Raw genomic sequence first — 19,720 nt, forward strand, 5'->3', positions numbered from 1 at the left:
CCCTCCAACTCTATGAGTCACTGTCTGAATCCCCACTCAGTCATGGAAAGATCAGGTTGCACTCATCTGTGCACTCACACAAATGGGTTATCCTGGGCCTGTTGGAACCTGCTAGAATATTATGTAAGCATTTTGGCAGTAGCCCTGCCCACCTCCAACAACTCTGTATAAGGGGTTTCCTGCTGAAGGCAAATAGTTCCATGGAGTCTGATGACCATAATGACCAGCAGGTCACAATAGGGGGAGGATGGGGGGGGTGAGTTCACAGATGACCACTCAAAGAACTACAGTTACAAACAGGCAAGCTCTTCTTGCACAGACCTTAAATTACTAAACAAATTAGCGAAGATAGAAGGGAAGTTCACTGGCAATGTTATGGAGACAAGTATCTCTAGAAAAACTAGTTACTTCAAACCTTCACTTGGCACAACAATGTCAATACTGGACTTAATTTGTTAAATAAGAATAGGCTACTGGCCAGTAACTGTAAATCTCTGCATTGACATGTTTGTCACACATATAACTTGTGCACTTGCAGAATGCATAATTTGGAACATGAGGTTTTAAGCAGTTTCCCCTCAGTTACAAGATCAGCAGTAAAAGGAAATATGACAGCTCCTGAAGCAGGGAGGAGGCAGAATACTGATGACTATATCAGTGTTTGAAGTTACTTGGAAACATTCAAGATTTCATGATATAAGAACGTATCTTTAGTTTTCCCCAGACACTGTTGATATTAGGATGTTTAACCGTCATGACCATCTACTGTTCATCCCTCCTCTTGTATTACCTCAGCCATGTTGATAAGGCCAACAGCCAAAGTTTTGTAGCCCAGGATGGTCCTGTTTTTATACCGCTTCCTTCGCTGCAACATGATCTGCAGCTTGTTTGCATCTCGTTTCAAGAAGTGAGGATACTGCAGAAAAAGAAGCCAAAGAAATTAACCTTTTTTTAAAAAAAGCAGTAGACCAAACTTATACAAGCCATGTCCCATAGTAACGAAAGCCAATTCCCATAGTAATGAAAGCAAGCTGATAATTATACCCATAAGGAGAGCAACTTTGCAAGATTTCAGGCTTCCGCCCAGCAAAAATGTCTCAAAACTAATCTGCTCCCATTGACAGCAGCTTAAAAAACAGTGACAGTACACAAGAACCCCGCTTTGATCTTTCTCAAATTGTAGCATCCTGATAGGCAAAAATATTTTACAGATTACTGTGAAGCAAATCACAAACAGCCCGAAGTCAAACTCCATGTACCTGCTGCATTTCATCAATGCATTTTATACTTTTGAATGTTATGCTCTAAAGAATAACACTACCATGAGAAACCTTTAAAAATTTGAGGAAGAGCATCACAAAATTATTTAGTATCTTGCCATCTCTCAAGAGTCAGAAAGCTTCAAAAATCACTTCCCCATCAGCATGACAGAAAGATGGACAAGATTGAAAGTGAACCAAAGACTGTGCGGCACAAAAACTTGTTTCTCACCCAAAATAGTTGGGTCCAGAAAAAGGTGCTGTCTGGACCTTTCTGGAAACCAAGAGTACACCATCATTCTCCCTTCCACCCCAACCCTATTTAGTGAGTACATTACACTTTTCCAGTTAGGGAAGGAGAACAACATAACATTCCCTGGAAAGAAAGTACAAGGAAGTGTATTTAGAGGGAGAGAAGAACCACTGGATTTGATTCCTTTCCCCATCACCATTCCCTTCCTCTTTTGTGTCATGTGTTTTTAGATTGTAAACCTGAGGGCAGGGAACCATCTGAATAACTATCTGTAAGCTGCTCTGAGAGCCTTTAGGGCTGAAGAGCGGGGTATAAACACCATAAATAAAGAAATATTTTTAATTTTTAAAAAAACCAGAACATTGGAGATGTGAGTGTAGTAAGATTTCAAATTTCACAGCAATTGCTTCCAAAATACCCAAGCATTATAAACCTCTTGTTGAAAACCTGAAATAAAAACACTAAACTAATTTATTTGTGTGTCGTGGTGCCAGATACTATTGTTGGAGAAAAATGGGCCATTCATACTCCTCCAAGTATATGTCCTTGGTCAAAAGTATATACAAAACACCTTCACTGCTCAAAAACGATTATGGATCAAGTCCTAATGCTCCCTGAGGAACACTTCTGTATATTTCACTATTACATTCCAAACTCCTTTTATTATCAGGCAGGGCTGATCAAGCACAAATATGGATGTGATTGCTGAGGATGCTACTAGCAATTCTTTCCACAATCCAGTCAGCATATGGCACTGACTATACATTACACCCATGGCTATGAAACTGTGGTCCTTCAGATGTTTTAAATTTCAACTCCCACAAGTCCCAGACAGTATGACCAACACTCAGGAATGCTAGGAGTTGGTCTCAAACATGTGGAGGACTAAAGTTTGAGAACTAAATTGTATAACAATAAAATGATCAAAACCAGAAATGATACTACAAGTTGAGTATCCCTTAGTCAGAATTCCAAAATACTACAAAATCCAAAACTGTATTCATGGGTGGCTGAGACAGTGACATTTCTGACAGTGAACCCTCTGATGGTTCAAAGTACACATACTTTTTTTCATGCACAAAACTGTCTAAATTACTGTGCATGAAATTACCTTCAGGTAATGTGCATAAGGTATACACAAAACACAAATTATTTTCATGTTTAGACTTGGGTACCATCACCAGGATATCTCATTATTATTAAGCTACTGCAGCCAATGAAGACTACGCTGGCTGCGGTTACCCAGAGGACTTTCTCATTTGCTGCTCCTAAACTAAGGAATGACCTGCCAGAGGAGATCCATCATATCACGACTCTCGACACCTTTAAGAAGGCTATCAAGACGGATCTCTTCTGGCAGGCCTTCCTGGACTGACCATCCCGTGATATTGATATTGTTTGCCTCATGACGCCTCGTTTTAATTGTGTCTATTTTATTAACTTAACTGTATTTTATAATAACGCTGTTTAGTTTAAAATGGGAGGTTAAGGGGATTATGCAATTTTTATATATGTTGTTTTATATTGTTATTGGTGTATTTTATGGTTGTAACCCCAATCCTTTGGGGAGAGGAGGACTATAAATAAATTTGTACTAACCTGTAATGAGAAGGTTAGCTGCAGCTCTGTTTCCACAAGCCCACTGACAGGCAAGACAATCTCATTGGATCTCAGGATTCTCTTTGAGCCCTAAAGAGATATGCATAATAGTTTTAGTTTTCAAAGTTGGACACAGTGCTAGAATATATACAACACAAAGAACATACTAAAAGAACTGGCATGCCAGTTTGGCTGATTTGATTTGGCCCACTTTCAGAACCATGTGAAAACTGGAAAAAGGAATGATTGTTGGTTACTTACCATGATATGGGTGTTTTCTGCTGTTGTAGGAAGACATGCTTAAGATGGGTTGTCCCTCCCATGTCCTCCAATGGGCAGGAAAATCAGCACATAAGGTTTAAGCTGCCCACTGTAATGGGAGAGCAAATTCTGTCCTCTAGGGTGAGGACAGAAGGAGGGAAGGCACAAGTCCTGTGATCTGTGAAAGGTAGAATTTGCTTTCTGAATGCAGAATCTAGGGAAAACATGATTGAGTCTTGATAGAAATGTCCAATTCCTGTCTAGCCAAAATGGCCCCTGGCTCTAAAACTCATCTAGCAGACGAGATGGCTGCAAGGTTCTCATAGAACAATATAGAATGATTGCAACATAATGAATAAATGTACATGCTTAGAATATAATGCCATGAATGGGCTGAGTAATCACCTGCATAGATTTCATCAGATGTCCTTGGAACTGATTCCAATATACATCATTGGCTATTCCTTTTCAAGAATTATCTGGAATACGCGAGCCCCTTATAGGCAGCTTTCAGCATATGCTGAAGCCGCCGGGAAACGGGCGAATGCCTGGTGTGCACACAGTGTCTCGCGGTGAGCATGAGCCCCATTATATCCAATGGGGCTTGTGAAGCATGAGCCCCATTCGATATAACGGGGCTCAAACATATGGTTTTTTTGCTTTACATGGGGGTCCGGAACAGATCCCCCGCGTAAAGCAAGGGCCCACTGTATGTGTAACAAGATTATGTAGAATTTGTTCTTTTTATAATCAATGATCCTGTTTTTGGATAGTGCTCTCAACTCTAGTGAATTATAAAACAATCCTATGTGATTTTATGTGATACAGTTAATTTACTGTTGTCCTGTCTTTTTAAATACTTATATATGTATTCAAACCCCCCCCCCCCAAGGGAGGCCTTTTCTTGTTGTGCTGAAACTTGCTGGAGCTTTTTAAAACAAACAGTTGACCATCCCAGAGCACATGGAGCTTGCCTTCTTACTGTTCTCTACCATGAGGGAGCAAGAGCAAATTCCTTCATGACTGTTTATGTTTTTTGATGTCACAATGACACAGAGACCATGTAAGTTAGAAAAGAAAGATTGGAATGTGAGCCTGTCCTGAGCCCAAGCAAGCTTATGCTGTGAGCTCCTCTCTTGCTGTCCAACTGTTATAGGCAAGGAGATGCCCACAGCCCGTCAGACTTGCATCTCTGATGACCTGGACTCCCTCTTATTCCTTGAAAGGTTTCCCTACTTGCATGTTCTCTAACAGCCACCACATGAGGGATTCATGCACCTAGAGTGTATCCTAGATTTGCGGGTGGTGGGATGCATTGCTATTAGGTATAACATGCGCCAGGATATAATATGGCTGCCAGACACAAGATTGGAAGCTTGTAACAATTTTTTGGTCTAATTTGTCTTAAGACTGCTACTTGGTCAGTCCTTCGGCAATTCCTTCAGGCCATAATGGAGACAGACCTTGGAGAGAGAGAATAGGCTTTCTTGGCCTATTGAGGCTGGTCTTTGCCTTCATATGTTCAGTATGTAGCGAGATCTTGTAGCACCTTTTAGACTAACTAAAGAAGTTGGCAGCAGTATACTTCATGGGGTTTTAACTAGCACCCTTTCCAAGTCTTACCCCTTCCATCTGTTGCTAGGGGGAGCTTATCTCATCTAATTGCTGCTGCTAGCCTGATCTTCAGGCTTGTCCATGGCCTCCTAACAGACTAGTCATTGGCAGTATAAATATGCTGCAGAACAGAAGGATTTCCCTCACCTGATAGCCTTGCATGGATTCCCCCAATGGCTCTTTAGTGAAAAAGGCAAGGTTCCAGATATGCCATGTCTAGCCTATCCTCTTTGGCCCATAAGGAATGGTCAAAGTAAGTAAACAGGCCTCTCAATGTGATAGAAAATTCCCACAGGATAGGGTATCATTAAAGAATAGGGGACAATAGAAAGCTTTCTTTTTTGCTGATGTTCTTGCTGTTGTAGCAGTAATAAAGAGTGTGTGAAGCAAAGAGAAGCAAAAGAAAAACATGACTATGAAATGTGAAGCAGGAATGAAGACTGACATTACCAGGAATTGTTCTCACAAGAAGGTGCTGATCAAAGGTCTGTGCCATTCTTGCCTATTGGGACAAGAGGAAGGAACAACCCATCTCAGTATGTTCAACCTTTCACTGCTGGGAAATAAGAAACCATTCTCTCAAAATGTGCCCAGAACTGGTGAGCTTGGCAACTGCTCAGGGCAGTAGACAGCTTTGAACTTCCTCACTCTCTCAAGATACGTACCTGTAGTTTCACAGCAATCACCACTGAATTTAAATCTTTGTCCATCTCCTTCAGCATGATGAGCTTTTTCAAAGTCAAACTGAACAATCTGTCCAAAGAAAAGAAACATAAAAATGCAGATTATAGATCAGTTGCTCTGTTAGTTAAAATAAACTTTTACCTAGCTACATTCATCCATTGCTTGGTTCTAAAAGGAGGTAGGTTTGCCTTCCTCTAACTACATAGCAGTCTGGTACACTCTCTTCCTGCCACATACATTCCCAAAGAAGGCTATTTAAATTCCTTTTTTGCTGTGTATTTCTATTATGAACAATATCTAGAAAATGATCTATAACATCCAGTTCTTCTAACTATTGGAACATTAGGGTAACATACGGTTGATATATCTGTCCCTTATCTGCCAAGAATTTTCCATAAGGTGACAATCTGAATTAATTTGGCTCACACTGAAATTTAAGCGAGGAAGGATGACAACCTTTAAGTAGTAGTTGATAGATGAGTTGGATTTTGTAATACAACCCTCAAAAATATATTATAATTGCTAGAAAGCTTTCCATTTTATAAAACTAATACAACAGAAGACAAAAAAAATCATACCAAATGTGCTACTAAAAGATCAGCTCTTGCTGTATTCTAGTTAAGTAGGAATCCATTTATCCAGCTTGATCTGTTTAGACTCCATGTCCTGTGCATGAAGTACACAATAAGATTGCCACTGCTGGGTTACTTTAGCACGCAGATGGGTAACTAACAAGAACAGGTTGTTTACCTGTAACCATGGTTCTTCCAGCAACTATCTGTAAATTATCACAATATGGTCATCCTTGTGCTTGTGCAGCAGAGATCTGGAACCTACCAAAGCTCCAGGAGTGTTTTGCAATAGCCCTGACTGTTCTGGGTGTCTATGCCTGGCACTTTTCATGCCCCTTCCTCTCCAACACAGCCCTGCAGCAGGGGTATATGAATGGACACCTGGTAGGGAGCAGGGTGGTGTTGCTGAGTTCACAGATGACCACTTGAAGAACCACAGTTACAGGTAAGCTCTTCTTCATCGTCTCTGTGATTCACGCATACATCAGTTAAAGAAGTAGATGTGTTCTTTAACAGAAAATTTGGTACCAGAGGCAGAAACAGCATGAAAAGAACAGGGATAAGTTCTTAAACCATAAAAAATAAGCACTTTAGTATGTGTCAGCAAACTTTTAAATTCAGAATTAACCACATGCACATGTGAAAAAAACAGTCAGGTCAGATAAACCTTGCATAAGTAAACAAAAAAATTTAGCACTTTCTAGACAAACCTGAAAGGTTCTTCCAAAGTGCATCCAGGGATTTTTTTCCCCATTCAGCAGCCTCTGCTTTTCTTATGATTTCCATTTTGGTGGCCAAATCTATAAATCTATGCTCTTTTTAACATGCGAGGCTTATCTGCTCTCCCCTTTTCCTTCTGTTTTGCTGTTTACACATGTTCAGTAAGGAATTATGTAAGTAGATGCTGTTTAACTTGCCTGTTGTAGGCAGGCAAATACTGCTAAAGAAGGATCAGCTAGAACTGAATCTCACTCTTTCCCAGATCACATTTTATTGTACTGCTTACTAGATACATTGCTGTAATATGACACCCGAAGTTTGTGTTTCTCTATCCCTCCTTCCCAGTCTTCCCAATGCCAATGCTGCTAAAAACATCCAGCTAAACAGAGGGTAAGGGAGAAAGCGTAACACAGAGCACAGAGACTTTGTAAAATGTAGTTTCGTTGTCAGAGGCTTTGCTAACTGAGATATGTCTATACTCTGGGGCTGGGAAGTATGTCAACAAAGATTGACATACTGCCTGGTCAAATGAGGCTTCCTGTCACTGACAGACATCCAGCCTGTAATGGTGAATGAAAGTCAGCTGTAGAGCTCCAGTAGTGGCACACCTGCTAAAGATGTAGTCAAAGTCAACACTGCTCTAGTGGAGTGGCTACAGATTAAATCTATAAAACAATCTAACAGTACAGTATCGGCAATTCATTTTGCAAAACTCTGTGAAGAGATCACAGTACATTTCCTAGGCCCCCCATAACAGAAAAAGAGTTTGGATTCCTCCTAAACTCTTTTGTCTTGTTAATGTGAAAAGCCAGGTCCCTCTTAACATCAAAAGAATGAAGTTAGGCCTCTACATCCACTGTGAAGATGGACAGAGGATTGGCAGGGTAACTTAATAGGTCAGGACAGATGGAAATGAAACGTTACCTTGAGCAAGCAGGATTTATCAGACTGCAAAACTTTGTCCTTATGGAATCTCATGTATTAACTGTAGAAGCAAAAATCTGCTCTGCTCATTACACCAAAGTGACTGTTGTTGTTGCTTCAAGTGGTTTCCAACTTATGGCAACTGATTTCTGGGGCTGAGAGTTTGTGTCCTGTCCAAGGTCACACAATGAGTTTCCATGGCCGAGTGGGCAATTAAACCCTGATCTCCACAGTTATAGTCCACTATACCATGCTGGCTCTCCACACCAAAGTGATAGCCACTAAAAATACAGTTTTTCAGGTTGGAAAACATAATTCAGAGGTTATAGGTTTCAATATTCCATAGAGCCTTAAGCAATGCTAGGAACACTAGAGCACTGATGTGATACCATGACTCCAGAATGGTCATGTGACCTCTGGCCATGAGAAAACTGACATGCTCCTCCAGCATGTTATTAAAGCATCCACTGTAAGAGTTAAGGTTGACTGTAAGATACTGAAAGGTAAGATGGTATCATTCACAAGTAAAGACAGCCCAGAACCCAATTCAACAATTGCAGGAGAAACACAAGATTGTCCTCCCCTGCATCAAACTTTTGCAATAACAGGAGTTTGTATTAAACAGACTGAGGTGATAACTCTAACTGCTGCTTTTCTTTGAGATGGACAGAACTATGTGCTAACTGTGACTGAAAAAAACAGAATTGGGAGTGGGTAATTACACCATAATAAATTGAAGAATTCAAAGTCAAGTGTAGTCTGTGGCTTTAGAGTATGCATGTGAAGGCTTTTGATGGTGGTGGTGGTGATATGAAGGCAGTGTCTGCTAGTACAGTAGTGGAAAATGTGGGCATGAGCCCTGGGAAACAAACAGATTCCATCTGCAAGGTGAGCAGAGCAGCAGGAGCAGCAGCAAATATTCCAACAGTTGGCTGCACAGAAGTCTCAGCCACTGGAACAATTAGTGGCATCGTGTCAGGATCAGAGTCCCTTTGAGTTCCTGCCATTATGTTGTACCTGCTTTGCTTTGTATTACTGGATAATGGGTTATGCCATAGTTCTGGAGTTCAGTAATGGGCAGTTGTAAAAGGGAGGTAACAGGGACCAAGAACTGCTAAGGTCAGTTCTGTGGGAACGGCTGTTACGATGAGAAAAACACTGAGAAGAGGAATGTTTTGGTTGAGGAACTAATGGGGTTTGAGCATGCAAAAAGGTTTGAGTTGCTTTGTCCTTTTATTATACTGTGTAACTGAAACTGCTGTAACTCTGTGCTTGCATTTAAATTAGGATTTCTGAAGTAAGGTGACCAAGTACATGACACAGCGGAGCAAGAGACTCAGAATGATTTCTTTAAGTGTCAAATCTGCTGCCATGAAGGCCTGAGGGCACTGAAGTACACTGTTTCATGGCCCACTACCAATTCAAGTTAACAAGATGGGGCCAGATGATAATCCAGAAGCATTTATTAATATTCCTGTAATGGCAGACAAATGGCCTAGGACACAATGGTTCCTCACTTGGGCTCCTTCCCTAACTTTCCAGGAGGTAGAGGATACCTTGACCCCAGTAGAGGCTTTGGACTATGATAAAGTCAAATCATCCATTCTGAGTACCCTAAATTTATATCTACAGATCCTAAACCATATATCATAGCCTGGATCACAATAAAGGGGCTGCTGGACAAAGGAAACAGGTTAGGGTTGGGATGGTCCAATCTAGACAAGCTAAACATTCCTGGGTAACTAAGGACAAGGGGTTTGGGCTCCAGCAAAGGCCCTATTCAGGATGTGGCAAATGTATTTTGTAAGCAACTAATGGCTTTGCAACAAGGTAATTGTTTTCCTAACAGCAGCTTTAAGTCAGGTTCAGGCCCTAGGAGGAAACCTCAATGTATATACCCCCAATATGAACTAGAGAGGAATCACCAAGGTCACTATCAGGTCACCAAGGAGGAGGACACGGATGACACTAGGAGGCAATTGATGTTCCAGAGGATTTACAGCAGGAAATTATGTGGTTAACCCACATAATGCCCAGTTCAGGGCATTTAGGCAGAAAGAAATTGTTTGACCAAATATTAAAACCATTTTATTTGGAAAGTTCGGTGTTTTTAATGGATACATTCCCACCACAGAAACTACTCATTGCCATGCCATGTATGGGACAATTTAATTCCAGTTCACATTGGGAGTTAAACCACTGACCAGTTACCCTCTCATGTTCTACAATCACATTAGTTTCTTAATTCAAAGATATAGCTGTGTTAAGTCTGTGGAATCAGTATGTAGAGAGATCTTGGAGCACCTATGAAACTAGCTAAAAGAAACTAACTGAAAGAACATCTACAAAAGCTCATGCTGCCAATTTCTTACAAAATCTCTCTACATCAGTTTCTTAAATCAGACTAAACATCCAACCCAGAATATCTTCAAACCAAGGTCATTTCAAGGGCCCTTCTTCCCATGTTCATCAGAGACTGAATTCCAAGATATGACAAAGCAATTAATTAGTAAATCAAGTCAAAACATGCCCTAAGTCTGCAACCAGGAAATTCACAGATCAGAATATGAAGAGAAGATCTGTTCAAACTTGAATGTTCTGACATCAGAAGAGAATGCTGCGTCTCAATATCTTTTGGTGCCAGGCAGCCACTGAAAACCGAACAAGTAGATGAGAAGTAAGATCTCTGCTTTACTTAAAGGACTAAGAAGTTTCCCCTGCATGTAGGGAGACAATTATACTAAGAAAGTAATAGTGTCTGGCTTTAGAATGTGACAAGCTACAAGCCTTTCAGAAGTAATCCTTTATATAAGGCAGTGGTCCCCAAACATTTTCTGGCTACCGATGCTATTCCTTTTGGGTGCCAACCCTGGTTCCTCCCTCCAAGTTTATTTTTTGACATTAGGTCTACTGTTCTACTGCAAATTCAAAACAACCAATCTCAATTGCTGCTCCCTTTGCACCTGGTCACCTTGGGAGCAGCAACTGAGCAGTGACCAAGAAGCTTTTTGATTAAGCTGCCCCTGCAGCAATGGCCACTATAGGCAAGAGGCTTCTCAGTTGCTGCTGACTGGTCCCTCTGTTGCTGCTCCCAAGGTGACCAGGTGCAAAAGGAAAAGCCCTTCCCTGGTGAAAAGGGGCTCTCAATCTTTCGTTATTGGGGCAGAGAAGGGTGCAGTGAAGGGGGATGTATGGGGTTTACAGAGGTCGCATGCTCTGCCTAGATATTTATAAAAGGACACCTGTTCTATATGGTTATTATCTAGAATCCATTTGTACTGCAAACGACTTTTAGAGGACACCATAACTTTAGTCTTATTATAGTTGATTTTTAATGCGTCGTTTGTGCAGTGGATTGCCAGAGTTCTTAAAAGTCTGTTCAGGCCTAATCTTGTAAGTGACATAAGTACCACGTCGTCTGCATAGGCAAGTACTGACAGACGTCTATTTGATAACATTGGAGGGGGGGTAGTAGTTTCATGCAACCCTCATTTCCACCATGGTGTTAAAGCCACTGGTTCCCTTTGTCTTTCTTGCACATCACAACTTTGACTGAAGCCCCTCTGCTGCATCCTTTTCCCTCACTGCCCCCTTGGATCTTTTTACAGCCCCCAGGCAGGGCATACCATCTACTTTGGGAATCACTGATATAAGTGAACAAGGTAACAGACACTTTTAACAGAGACCAACATATCCAGTGCTAAGAAAGCTTTGAAATGTGGTGCTGGAGAAAAGTGCTGAGGATACTGTGGACAGCCAAAAAGATAAACAAGTAGATCCTCGAGCAGATAGTCAGACATCACCCTGGAAGCCAAAATGTATCTTGCTCTGAATACACCCATTATTCAAAACATCCCAGGCAGAAAAGAAGCATTTTATTTTTATTTTCCACTTGCTGACCAAGACACACAAATTACAACTAAGGTTGCCAGATTTTGTGCATCTGCCATTGCGACTCATAGGCAGCAATAAAGAACCAGCCAGCCACAGGAGTTGTAAAGGAGGGGTTTTTTCCCACATGGACACAGACAATGCACTTTGATTTACATGAGGGATTATTCACAATTAGATTTACCACTAACTACAACTAAAAAGGGAATTTCAAGAATTTTAAGATTAAAGAATTTTATTAATTTTTAAATTTTAAGTATTATATTGCATTTTATGCCACTCTGCTTCATATGAGTCATTCATATATCTTATGAATTTTAAGGTACTGTAACCTTTGGCTATGCTGGTTTTCTCTGGTTTAACATACTATGTTGATGGAGTTATACAATTATATTAAGCATGATTATTCATGATCAGCACAACAAAAGTGCATTATATGTGATTTAGCCTGGATATGCAGAAGGCATCAAAATAATGTAAGTAAATGGAGAATACATTTATCAAGCTGCCTTATACTTGCCACAATGTCTCTCATAATTTTATTGATTAGGATGAGCGAAGGCAATTGGTTTTATTATCGGCAAATAGTCATCAGGAAAGGTTTAATTTTATATAGCACTCAACAAACCACAAAAGTTCAACTTTTAATATAAATATATAAAGTGAGCAAATTTTATGAAAGCCTCCACATTCTTTCATGTCTAAAACCTCAGGAGCCCATTTTTGCAAAGTCATTCGTCTAGTAATGAAGTTCATAAAATGTTTCAGTAATTGCAGTTTCATAAGTAGTACATTAACGTTGGCTGAAGAGATGCTGCATCATTTATTCATTACTCAATAAGTCTTCAACAGTGCATAGCTTCACCATTTTACAACAAGAGTATCTAAAAGGTAGAGACATAGGATCTGAGAGGCAAAAAAAAAAAAAAAAATAAAAAAAAAAAGGCAGGAAAAAATGAACTCAGGAGGTTCTACTTGACCAAGAACTGGATGAAGACTGCTTCCGTCATGGCCAGAATGATAAGTTAGCGAATATCTGTGTTAATAGGGGTATGCTGCCTATAAATCCAGCCACCATTTTGCTCTCTATTATATTGTAACTAGGGATGCCATAACCCGGCAGCCCCCGTGACAAACCCGCTTTTGGTGGCCCCCTCCCGGTCCCAGTCCGGCCCCCAGCCTGGGGCCCGCGCGGCACCAACCCACCTTCCCCTGCCTCCCTGCGTGGCCGCGCCACCCACCCCCTCCTCCTCCTCCATTCCAGGCCATGCGGCCATGTGGAGGAAGCGGAGGCGGTGCGCGGGGGGGGGGGGGGGAGGGGGGGGCGCAGGCGCGCGCAGGAGGCACACCTCCTTCTCCTCCTCCGTTGGAGGCTGCACCAAGTGGAGGAGGAGGCAGAGGTGCCTGCCTGGCTTGGTGCTCCCTGTGCGTGCATGCGCACACGCCAAGGCAGCAAGCACTGGCAGGCAGCCACCCACCGCCTCCTCCGCCTGGTGCGCCTCCACGCTGGGCACTTCCTTGGGCCTGGGAGGCGGAGGCAGAGGAGGAGGCTGAGGCGGAAAGGTTTGACCACTACTGAATTTAGCAAATGTTGAGTGAACTGAAAGTGGGCTTCTTCCTGCTTCATCTAATAGCATAGTCCCCAAACTGTGCTCTTTAAAGGATTTTGGATTTCAGCTCTCAGAATTTCAGTCTGTTGCCCAACATGGCTGAGGCTTCTGAGAGCTGAAGTCCAAAATCCCTTAAAGGACACAGTTTGGGGACCACTGAGATAAGAGGTTTTCTAGATATCTTGAAATCAGTGGAAGACATGCAAGTTTTCCCACAGCTGTTTGATAAATTTTAATAGAGCTGGGAACAAAATAGTAACAGGTGCAAATGTCTAATTGTCAACTATAATGTCCACAAAATGCTTATTGTCTTCTGGTGGTGAAGTAGATAAATTATCCTGAACCGCTGTGGACAGAGATGAAGTGTCAGGTGATGGAGAACCTGAAGTGTAGGATTTGTATTTATATTTGTAGTTATAATCAGAGGATGTTGCTCTGAGGAGAGCCTCTCTGAGTGTTGACTTAGTTACCGATACCATGTTCATTGGAATGGTGTTGACTGAAGGAGGTGCAAATATTTCCTGTGTGGATGTTGATACTGATTGTAAAGAAGAGGTTGGTATCACCAATGCTAAAGAAGGGACTGATGGAGCTATCGAGATCAGAGCCACATGCACAGCCACTGTAGCCAGGGTAGTCAAAGCAGTAGATTGAACCAACAATAGATTGAACTAATGATGGAGGTCTCAAGACAGTAGCAGTAATTCTGGTCAGTGCGAAGGCAGGTGACACCTCCAGTCTAGGGATCTACATGCATAAGGTGTTGGAGGACGTGCAATACTTGCAGCTAACAGCCCAGCAAAGCTGAGCTCTAACTCTATGTTCATATAACAGAGATATTTAAGGATAATTAAATAAATTCTGCTCTGATGAATAGTCTGGATGAGTTACAGATGATCCTCCAAACCCAAAGGATTCCAGTGGGTGAAAATAAACTGCTATTGCAAACTCAAGTCACCAACCAAAACCCAGCCAACACAGGCAACAATTACAAAAATGCAACTGATTATATAGCCTAAATGTTTCAATGATTTTTAACTTCACCTGAACAGAGGAATTTTTCCTATCACTACCTATTTCTAATTTAGTAATTGTATTTTCCACATTTAAATTACTTTCAAGTCAGAAATGTATGTTTTAAGCAACTCTATCATGTGTTCCACATGCAAGAATACCTTATCAAAAAACCTACAGACATTCTAGCTTGCCTTATAATAAAAAAAAGTTTAAATTATAAAAAAGACATTTGTATTTTAATGATTGTTCAAGAAAAATGAGAATGACACATTAGATCAAACTACAAGTTAGATCAAACTAGAAATCAATGTCTTTATGAATCTGGTATGCTACACTGATTGATGCACAGCAAATTCACAAACTGCACTGGATGTTTAAAAACAAGAACACAACGCATTCTCCCAGACACAAAAGGCAAGAATATTAAGAAGGATATAAACTTACCACATCCATTGCACTGTAGGTACTGTTCCCATTCCAACAGTGTTCATTATGAAATATCAGTAGAAGTGCCTGCACTTAATTATATCCACAGGCCCCTTGCTTAGAATAATCCTATAGAATGGGAAGATCCACACTGCAGAAATAATCCAGTTTGCCAACATTTTAACTGCCATGGCTCAAGGATATGAAATTCTAGAAACTGTAGTTTGGTAAGACATTTAGCTTTTCTGTCAGGAAGCTCTTGTTCCACAACAAATTACAATTTTCAGAATTCCATAGCCATGACAATTAAAGTGGTGTCAAACTGGATTCTTTTTGAAGTGCGGATGCAGTCTAAAATGACTATCACGCCCACCACAGCAATCCATTTTCACTTTACATCACTATAAAGAGTTTTAAAAAATGCAAACATCTGGCCTGATAAATCAAATTCACAGGTCCTTAATTATCCTTCCCCCCCCTACAATGTACACTTCATTATTCTGTTTTTTACAATGTTACTTTTATTATAGACTCATAGAATCATAAAGTTGGATGAGACCACAAGGTCCATCCAGTCCAACCCCATTCTGCCATGCAGGAACTCTCAGTCAAAGCATCCCTGACAGATGGCCATCCAACCTCTGCTTAAAGACCTCTAAGGAAGAAGATTCACTACACTGAGGGAGGAGTTTGTTCCACTGTTGAACAGCTCTTACTGTCAGGAGGTTCCACCTAAAGTTGGGGTGGAATCTCTTTTCCCATAGCTTGCTTCCATTGTTCTGACCGAAGCTGTAATTTCTCCGTAGGTCAGACTAGCACTCATTTAGGGATCCTTACCACACACGCACCTTAAGCAAAGTTATTAACTTGGGTTTTCTACTGTGCTGGGTACTCTATTTCCAAAATTTTTCCAGATACCGTTTTAGTTGTAGGCTGTTGGAACATATTTGCTTTCTCATAGAAAAAAAACCCCAGTTACAAACATAACAGTTACAAGATTCAATCTTGTAAAACAACATGGCCAAGCAGAGGAGTCAGCCAGTATCAACACTTCTGTAACGTGTACGTTCTGCTCTGCAATTTCCTCTATTACACAAATGAAATTCCTGTGTTCATACAATATGCAACACAGTTTCCGGTGGCATAAAAAGGAGCTCAAAACCATAAGAACAGATGCAACTGATTACCTGGCTATTACAAAGATGCATCAAGCACAATGGTAACAGAAACAGGGAGTAGTAACTCTTGGCAAAACTGAGATACCAAGTGACTGACCAAAAATAAATAAACATAAGAACAGCTCAATCTTCTCCACTCTTGAGAGTTATTGCTATCGGCCAGAATATATTTTATTTATATAGTAAATATGGCAGTGACTGTTATGACCTCTTGTGGTCTTAACACCCATTTCCTCTCCATAGCCGAAGCTTTAAAAGAGAAAAATACAGGAACAATAAGTACAGTTTTCATCATATGCAGATTCTTCACCCCTAATACACACAGCCACCTCAGAAATGAGGTGGAGAATAGATTTCACATGTAAGATGAACCAAAATAATTCCTCTGCCCCTTTAATGGAAACAGACAATTGAAACAGGGCTAGGAAATCCAAAAGCTGTCATGTAAGATATACAGTTGGCCCTTCTTATACACGGATTTTTTAGACACGGATTCAAGCGTCCACGGTTTGAAAATGTTCCCAAAAAGTATACATTTACTTTGATTTTCCATTTTTTATAAGGGACACCATTTTGCTATGCCATTATATTTAATGGGACTTGAGCATCCATGGATTTTGTTATCCACAGGGGATCTTGGAACTAAACCCCAACGTATAACAAGGGTCCACTGTACTACTCAACTGCTAACATCGACAATGTCAAAGGGAGCTCTGGGAGGGGAGTGTATAGTAAGAAGATAAGCAAAATAAGTAAATCAGCTGTATCAACCCTCCTGGGCTTGGAACTCTGCATATTTTTTGATCTGTAACTCCCATAATCCTCATCCAAAATGCCTAATGCTGGTTGAGAATGACAAGAATCATAGATTAACACATGGTGGGGAAGTCTGAGTTGTACGGTTCCTATGCATTATTGTAGAGGCAGAGGAATTAACACCAATATGAAACTTTTAATTTTTCCTTCCTGGTACAAAGAGGATTGCTCTTAAATGGATTTCAGCTCAAGTCTGGCTTGGAATACTCCCCAAAGCTTCCAAAGAACTATGTGAACTATGTACTGTATTTAAAAGGTCCTCCCCTCAATTGGGGACTGAGTAGAGAAAAACAGCCTCAGATTCAAAACAAAGAGACAACCGGCATTCCACAGCAAATTAACACTCAGCTATCAAGACACAGTCTTCTATTAAGCTTGTCTGATGATCAGCAATACAGTTGGCCCCTCCATATTTGCTGGGGTAAGGGGCCAGAACCGCAGTGAAAGTGGAAAAAACATGAATAGCCATGGTGCCCCTCTTCCTCAGCAATATCCTTTTGGGGGTGGCAAGGGGAGACTGGGTGCCATGCCACCGTGGTCCCTCACCCTCCCTCCCTCCTTCATTCACCAGCTGCTTCTGCTGCCACCATCATGATCCCCAAGAGGCTTGCTCACCCTACCTGCCTCTTCTTCCACTTGTCTGTCCTACCTACCTCTTTCTCTCACAGCCAGGGATCACTTGCAGGGACCAGGTGCAGCAGAGAAGCCAGCTTGCTTTCTTTCTTTCTTTCTTTCTTTCTTTCCTTTCCCTTTTGTCCTTTCTTCGCCTCCCCCTCCAGACAAACTCATGAATAATCAAATCCCCAGCTGCTAAACTGCAAATGTGGAGGGAAGACTGTATGTCTATGATTCTTAAAAGATGGATAGGGAAAATGCTGCCCTTGGAATGTAAGCAGCTGAATTGTCCCAGCAGTCAGAAACACAACATACGTGACATTATAAACATGACTGCATGAGAGCCATTAGGGCTGAAGGGCGGGATATGAATACCTAAATAAATAAATATAAATATTATGTTTGTTAGCTGGAAAATATTGCCCATTTCTCATGCAACTTCTTAACAAGAGATAAGCATATCTTTAGTTTGTGTCTGACGGAAGAATAACAATCGGCCACCTGGACTCTTCAAGATCAGCCATATTTAGGCAGACTAAAAATAAAGAGTGACCAATAATTTTAGAGAGCTGCTTATCTCCTGGGCTGCATCTGCACTGCAGAAATAATACAGTTCCACGCTGCTTTTAACTGCTGTGGCTCAATGCTCTGGAGTTATAGAATTTGTAGTTTTAAAAAATAATTAGCCTTCTCTGTTAGAGAGCTCTGGTGCCACAACAAAGTACAAATCCCTGGATTCTATAGCAATGAGCCATGGCACTTAAAGTGGTGTCAAACTGGATTATTTCTACAGTGCAGATGTAGCCCCTAGTAGGCCCCAACTGTTGTTTCTTACTTATGCTAACTTCTCATCAATGAGGCCAAACAGAAAGTCCTGCCTGCCATCTCAGCTGTCCTCAGAACAGCAGCAGCTAGATGCAAAAAATAACTCAAATTGAGACATGTGACAGGAAGTACCTCTTTTATCCTTCAGACAGAAAAAGAGGGGTGATACAACCAACTTCATGCAGCTGGGCTCAAAGATGCAGCCAGAGACAAGCTCATAATTCACAAACTATGCTAGGTCATTTGGTACAGAAGAAATAGCTTTGATGGGTCAACAGCTGATAAACATAGGTGAAGGGGACATATTTAGTATGCACTTTAAACTGCTTCATTCCCTTCAGCATGTTTTGGTTAATGCCACCGGGTTATGCATTTTGTTGCTGCTAGTTTTTGTTATTTTATTATTAATTATACTTGGTTTGTTTTCATTGTAATTATGCATTTTCACTAAACATGGCCTTGCTCTCTGTGTATGGAAAGAGAATGGATATTACAGTCTAGTCGAGGACAAGTGTGAATTCTGTGAAGTGAACAAATTCTTCAGACAACCAGCGGCAACTGTCTAGATATCATCTGATGGCCAATATAAAAATCAGATTGCCTAATTGGAAAAAGAATATCAAGAAGGCTCTACTCACTCAGAAAAAAACAATACCAGGAGCAGACTGTGGCACAGACCACAAACTGCTAATATCATAACATAGAGGAAAGCTAAAGAAGAACACCAAATCAATTACTGTGCCAAAATACAACCTGAAGAACATCCCTGGAGCATTAGATAAGGTTCAAAGTAGATTTGCACTGTTAAGCTTTAGTTTAGTTTAGCCAGAAGAACTTTGGACAGACATTGTCAGGGAAGAATGCAAAAAGACATTATCTGCAGCCAAAAAAGAAACAAAAGACTCAATGAATGACAGATGAAACTCTTCAAGCAAACATAAAAGGGAACAGAAATAGGGTCAGAACCCTGAACGCAACCATTTGATGATTTATGCACAGGGAGAAAGAGAACCTCTATAACAATCAATGCAGAGATAGAGCAGATAACAACAAAAAGATAGAAGAGATCTCTTCTACAAGATCCAAGAAACCAAAGGGATATTTAAACCAAGAGTGGTGGTACTCTATGATCAACACAGGAACACATGGCATGAAAAAAGAGGAATAAAAAGCAGATGGAAACACACTGAAGAACTATACATAAGAGATGTAAGGATGACAGATTCATTCAAGGAAGCACCATTTGCAAATAAACCTATGATTATAGAAAGTGAAATGGAAGCTGAGCTCAAAGCATTTAGGAGAAATAAATCACCTCAAAAAGATACCAACAGAGTTGTTTCAAGCAACAGAGACAGAAACCACTCAAATTGTTACTAAAATCTGTCAACAAATATGGAAAACAAAAGGATGGCCCACAAGACTGGAAACACTCAATATACATTCCAGTCTGCAA

General features: G+C 40.8%; 1 protein-coding gene across 3 annotated transcripts in view; it reads right to left on the bottom strand.

Annotated features, from left to right (window-relative positions):
* PACS1 (phosphofurin acidic cluster sorting protein 1) overlaps positions 1–19,720 on the bottom strand; it is a 72,808-nt gene that overhangs the window by 48,611 nt on the left and 4,477 nt on the right. The window contains exons 1-4 of one of the 3 annotated variants that reach the window (XM_042439558.1): positions 5,437–5,475; positions 3,373–3,550; positions 3,112–3,201; positions 791–916 (exon numbers count right to left, since the gene is read on the bottom strand). In XM_042439558.1, the coding sequence (XP_042295492.1) occupies positions 791–916; positions 3,112–3,201; positions 3,373–3,375 (219 nt within the window). In that variant the 5' untranslated portion in view covers positions 3,376–3,550; positions 5,437–5,475. Of the gene's footprint in view, positions 1–790; positions 917–3,111; positions 3,202–3,372; positions 3,551–5,436; positions 5,476–5,651; positions 5,740–19,720 lie in introns of those variants that run through there. The other 2 variants (XM_042439557.1, XM_042439559.1) reach the window with 2 other exon arrangements.

This window comes from Sceloporus undulatus, chromosome 9 (assembly GCF_019175285.1).
Source record: "Sceloporus undulatus isolate JIND9_A2432 ecotype Alabama chromosome 9, SceUnd_v1.1, whole genome shotgun sequence".
Classification (NCBI taxonomy): domain Eukaryota; kingdom Metazoa; phylum Chordata; class Lepidosauria; order Squamata; family Phrynosomatidae; genus Sceloporus; species Sceloporus undulatus.